The sequence below is a fragment of the Petaurus breviceps genome, unplaced genomic scaffold, assembly GCF_028583685.1.
Source record: "Petaurus breviceps papuanus isolate PSGF00001 unplaced genomic scaffold, PetGlider_PUasm1.0 186, whole genome shotgun sequence".
NCBI lineage: Eukaryota > Metazoa > Chordata > Mammalia > Diprotodontia > Petauridae > Petaurus > Petaurus breviceps.
This window is the reverse complement of record NW_027185798.1, coordinates 4,191,440-4,197,439: the sequence shown is the minus strand read 5'-3', so window position 1 is coordinate 4,197,439 and position 6,000 is coordinate 4,191,440. Positions and strand designations below refer to the sequence as shown.

Sequence of the window (6,000 nt, the reverse complement as noted above, 5' to 3'; positions counted from 1 at the left end):
GGGGAAAAACGGGGAGAAAATTTGTAACTCAAAATCTGGCGGAAACGAATGATGTAAATCAGAAGTTAATAAAGCATTTAAAAAATAAAAAAAAAAAATAATGGGTATATCTCATTTTTAGGATGCCATTAAATACTCACTAGCTCCAGTGCTTTCTGACTTGAATAAAGTATATACGATGTGCAGGTGTGAGCCTACTATAAACCTCTGGCCTTTTTCATTTCTCGATCCTAAATATTTTCCAATACAGCTCTCATTTTAAAATGGATGCACCTTCTCCCTCCTTTTTGTTTAATTTTTCTCTCCTCCCCCTCTCTCCCATCCCATTAAAAATAAACAAATATGTGTGGTCAAAAAAAACAAACTCTTGCCCTGGTCAGGGCCAAAAGCCAGATGTCTCATTCTGCAACCGGAGTCTTTCACCCCTCTCTCTGGAGTCCTGGCTGGTACCACCCTGATCCAAGTTCTTAAAGCTTCCATAGCTGCTTGTCTTCATGACACTGTTATCACATAAATGACTCTATCAGCTTCGCTCATCTCACTGTGCATCTGTTCATGAAAGTCTCCTCAGGATTCTCTGACATCACTCATTTCCTCATTTCTTACAGTACAACTGTATTTCATTACATCTGTACACCATCATGGGTTCAGCCATTCCCCAAGTGACAGCTACTGCCCCCTTGATTTCCAATCCCTTGCTACCACAAAAAGAGTTTCTATAAATATTTCTGTTCATATGGATCATTCTCCTCTTTCTTTGATCTCTTAGTGGGAAATCGAAAGTCAGACTGAGGCAAACTGAGGTTAAGTGACTTGCTAGGCTCACATGACTTTAAGTGTCCGAAGCTTATTAAGAAGGTCAAGTGTTAAATTCATGTCTGTAGATATTCTAAGAACCACGTCCCTCCACCACAATCGCCATGAAACCACAGCTGTCCAGGGCTTTTTGTCATTCTATATTTTTGTCAGTTTCATGGGTCACTACAGTCCTGTGGCTAAGAAAAAAATGATTACAAGGAAGGGCTTAGAAGCAACAGATTTGGGGGCTAGAAGGAAACTGAGAAATGGCTGCATTCAAATGTCCTATTTTCTACATGAAGAAGTTCTGGCTCAGGTTGGTTAGACAACTGGCCCCAGGTCACAAGGCAGAGCAGTAAAGACTAGAACTATAGGTTTCCCATCAAGAGGAAACGGAGCCCTAAAGATGCAATAAAGGACAAAGACGGAGCCTACACAACCCATTCTGTTACAGCCCGGATAAAGAGCTGCTGGACAGCAAGAAAACCTACTGCTCACTGAAGGCTCGGCGTTTCTGAGATTACGAGTTTACAAAACTGCATCCAGCCTGCCAGGAAGCTCACATGAAGCACACACGCACACACGCACACCTCTAAGCACAGAAATACTTTCTGGTGACTGACATTTCCAATCCATATGCAAAGTGAGAGTGGCTGGATGAGGCTGCTTCTAGGGAGACTTCTGCCAAGTCCTTTGGCTCTCAGGGCCTCACTTCTCTGCAGACTGGGGGCAGCGGACACATCAGGACTCCTTAGTGTGGAGCCAATCTGGGCTCTGTTAGCGGAGCATGGCCACAGTAGCTCCTGACTGCTATTTCTGCAAAGCACTTAACAGAGAGCACCCCGAAAGCAGGCATTCTCATGATCCCTCCCTGTTTACAGGGAAGAAAGGGAGGCTCAGAAAGGTCAGCTGGTCGCCCAGTCAGTACAAGGTCCATCTTGGGGTGCTGGAGGAGGTGGAGAAGGGCCGCTGTCCCGCCTAGCTGGGGTGTCACAAACCAATCTGAATAGGTAATATCACTGATGGGGAATCAGGAGAAGCCTCATGGGGACTGGGGAGAGGAACAATGTCGGCAAGCCAAGCAGGGAGGGGAGTGGAGGGGCACCACGCAGGCCTTCCGGGGGGAGGGAGCGGTGCAAACGCAGGGCCCTCAAGAGGAGCTGCCCAGGCTAAGACTGGGAGAGCTGGGCAGAATCAGGGTCTAGAGGGACTTGACTCTCATGAGAACAACAAAGCGAGGAGGAGAAGCCACTTACCTGAGACGGCGGCTTTGCCAGAGACAGGGGCTGCTGTGGACATCAGAGATGTGGCACTGATGACGGCTGAGGTGCCAGCTCTGTTGGCTCCTGCGGGCCCTGCCTGGGCGGGAGTCACACACAGGGACTGCTGCCCACAAGCTTTCCCACCAGGTCCCACCGCTGAGGCGGAGCTGGAAGCTGCTCCTTCTGACTGCTCATCAGCCACACCAGGAATAACAGAAGTTAAAGAGAGCATTACCTTTCCATCTTTTTTAATTTTTATCAGCATGTGAACAGCATTGTGGCATAGTGGCTAGAGCTGGCTTCAGGTCCTCCACCCATAACATAATCTGAGAAAGTCCCTGACTCTTTCAGTTCATCCAGGCAGCTGTCCACGACTTCAGAAAGGTCCTCACCAGAACTGCTGGGGATTCTCTACAGCAATGAAATCAAGGTCCACTCCCTTTCCTCATTTGTCCCTTAAGCGAGGAACTGAAGGGAATCTGAACCAATCTTAAATCCATGCTGCCTGCCATGTAAACCTGATCCCGATGCACCTCCCTCACCCCATGCTTTCCACACGGAAAGCACTTGGAAGGCAAACTTTGTTAGTCTCTCACGAGCAGCATTAAGCAGCCTGGAGAGGCATTCAGGCTCCTCCTGGGAGAGGGAATGGTAGAGACTAAGGCAAAGGGTAAGTAGAGTGAGCATCCACAAGCGTGTTTACAGTTAGTCCTCCAGAGACGGGAGAGACGCTTGAGGCTCTGCTAGAGAACTACCTGCCAGGGCCAACTATGTACCTATTTCCTGAGACTTCAGATCCCATGAACTAGCAGAGAAACCACCAGGCTGAGCCCTTCATGTGAGAGCAGGTGAATTTCTAAATCATAAAGGAAAAAAATCTTCTCAGCTTCAAGACCTGCACCAGTGAAGACTCAACACAGCTCCTGACTGTCCATTCCAGGGCTTCCCACCCTGACAGGCAGGCCCTGTTTCTTAAATCCTCATTTCTCCTGATTTAGTTGAAGCCCATTTTTAGTTTTTCTGTCTTCTACAGACACAGGGAACTGTTTCACATCATCCATGTAAAAACTTCTCACACCCTTCCCTACAAATACCAACTTTTCACTTGGACGGAATGGGTCCTACTGACCAATCTCTTGGGTCACCACATTCCCCACACTACTGGTAAATACCTTTTGGGAATATTTCTTCACCTAATATTCACTAGTCTCACAGCAATAGTTAAAATCCTATATCCCCTACTTTGTCATGTTAACAAAGTCACTGATCTCAAAGATGACTTCCTTGAATGATGGGGCATTCTGTTATAACAGCTTAGACTACTCGCATCCAAAAAACCAAAGCCCCCAAATAAACAGTGCCCTTACACTGCCTACTGAGCAAGGCTACACGCACCAGCCTCAGGTTGTGTCAAGGGGTAGAATGCCTATGGTTTGCTCTGACAAGGTCTAAGAGCTATGCAAATGCAAAGTGGTGTGATGTCTTCAGTCATCAGGAAATAAGAGGCTGTCTCACTGGGCCAACAGTCAGTTGGCTCTGTGGGAATTTGGGAGGAAATTATTTGTAAGCTCTTGTAGGCAGGGGGACACATTCATAACTTTTGGAGGTAAGTGCAATGACAACCCTTCTGGGAGCTGCAGCATTTCAGGTTTTGTGATTAAGATACATCAGCTAGATTTAATCCCCAGGGCGACCTCGGTCTGAGCAAGGCTCAGTAAGCTCTGTGCTGGGCTCCTTCCCTGCCAATCGGCCCCAGAACACTCGGGAGGCCTAGCACCACGTTCTAGGCTCCTGCACAGTTTATGAGACTATGCCACCTTGCATACCTTACAATGGACACAGGCACGTCATGCTCAGAATTTTAAAAGAACAACACCGTAAGGGCCGAATACTGCAACTAACGGGTCTAATTTCTCCTCAGAAGAAGTTCCACCTCCAAATAAAGAAGGGCCAAATCCCCTCCTGTTAGAACGAGGGGACTCTTCTTAACAAATACCCATTTAGGAAAATTAAGAGGAAATGCTACTTGACACAAAGGTAAAAATCTCCAGTCATCACTCTTGGTGCAAGAGAATTTCTGGCTCAGCTTTCATGCTGCTCCTGTGGTAAGAGAAAGACTGTGATGGCAAAGAGACTGGCTCAGACTTCCTGCCACGACTATGCTAAGGAGAGGACACTGCCTGTCACAGGAACTGCAGAACCAAGGCTGGGAAACAAAGCCCCAGCTCTTGCTCTGCCCACATTGTATTCTGCCCCTTATTTTCCCCTCCTGCTTTCTCTAAAGTTCCCTTTCTTCTACACTGCTTCCATATGCACACCCTACAAGACTGAAGAAGCCGATGCTCTGGGTTCTGACTTAAGAGTCACACATGTTCAGGACGGGCATAAGAACCCTCACCAGTGCACCAAGGTGAGCCGCCATTCACAAAAAGGCCATCTTCGTTAGGCAGCTTGGGGGCTCATTCTCCAAGCACAAAGCAGCACTGGTTACATGTGCTACCTGCCCACGCTGGCCTTTCTTCCTATAATGTTGTCTCCTCTGCTCTTAAAACTCTCAGCACATAAACAAACATCTGAAAATAAGGTAAGAAGGCCAAAGCAAGGGAAGGGGTTGGAAGCAGGAATGGCCATGGAGTCCTGAAGGGTTGTCTGTCCCCTGTTCCCCTGGGAGAGGCCTCAGTAGTGCTCTGTGGGAGTAGAGGGGATGGCTGCCATGTTGCTCTCACTGTGAATTTTGCCCAAAGTCCCGTGATCACTTTCCTTGCCACTTCGGTGCTCTTTACCTGCTGTACAACTCCATTGGCAGAGAGAGAGACGGCTGAGGAGGCGGCAGTAGTGATGACGCCTCCTGCAACTCTCAGGACAGTGGTCCCGGGCTTGGAGAGTGGGGTGGTGGCTGGCACAGACTTCAAGGAGCCATCAGATATTTTCATCAGAGAGGCCGGTCCACCAGGGTTTGCCTGTACAAAGAAATTATGTGTAAATAATAACGATGCGGTGGTTAGGAGGTACTTTACATACATTTATAAGGCAGCTCAAGGATAATTCTGATCTGAGCTACGTGAAGCTGATAGGCAGCTGGGGAGGCACCCTGGGGGCACTCCTGCAGCAAAGTCAAAGTTAATAGCTTCTTAACCTGACAATGTTTTGGTGCCAATAATTTAGGGCATGTGAATAAATGTGGCTGGAAACCAGAATTTGGAAGCACAAATCAACTTTGTTTTTAAGGATGCCAGGCTAATGTGTCTTAAAAAAGCAGTTCACAATGTAGGTTCCTATTGTTTTCCCCAGTGTGGAAATTCCTTCCACTATGTAATGGATGTAATTCCAATGACTCCTCTGCCCTTTACAGAGAACCGCCTGGGTCCCAAGCAGTTGGTCAGAAGGCTCACCCACAGTCACAAAGCCAGTGCACTGGGCAGACCTGAAGCTGGATCTCCCGGAGTCCAAGGTGGGCCTTCTATCCAATAGCCCAAGCTGCCTCTCCTACTATTCTCATATGCATCAAAGAAGAATACTCAGGGACAAATATAACTCGATGCAACAGTGACACATGAATGAGCTGCAAGCGCTCTGATACGAAAGAAAAGCTGAAGTCTGCTCTGGTGTGCTGAGGGCATGGGGAGCGGGCTGGCATAGCTACGGATCCTCCCAGCACATACCTGAAGGCTTACTTCGTGCCAAAGCTGTAGTTGCTATTAATGCAATTACACACTTGAAGAAACTTCAGTGAGCCTACAGTGGACATAAGTCCCTTCTGCAAGCTGGCCACTGCTGCTGCCACAGCACTCTGCCAGCCTCCCTCTAGGTGGGGCGACTCACTGAACACACCTCCTCCCTTTGTGTCCCTGCTCCTCTGCAGAGGAGGCCCTCTGTCAGGAAAGGCCCCCCACCTCTGCTTTGCAGGATCCTTACAAATCACACTGAGAGGCCATGCAGC

General features: G+C 48.1%; 1 protein-coding gene across 5 annotated transcripts in view; it reads right to left on the bottom strand.

Moving 5' to 3' along the window:
- YEATS2 (YEATS domain containing 2) overlaps positions 1 to 6,000 on the bottom strand; it is a 118,954-nt gene that overhangs the window by 27,865 nt on the left and 85,089 nt on the right. For all 5 annotated transcript variants that reach the window (XM_069089418.1, XM_069089422.1, XM_069089420.1 and 2 more), the window contains 2 exons: positions 4,844 to 5,020; positions 2,055 to 2,247 (listed from right to left, as the gene is read on the bottom strand). In XM_069089418.1, the coding sequence (XP_068945519.1) occupies positions 2,055 to 2,247; positions 4,844 to 5,020 (370 nt within the window). The remainder of the gene's footprint in view (positions 1 to 2,054; positions 2,248 to 4,843; positions 5,021 to 6,000) is intronic.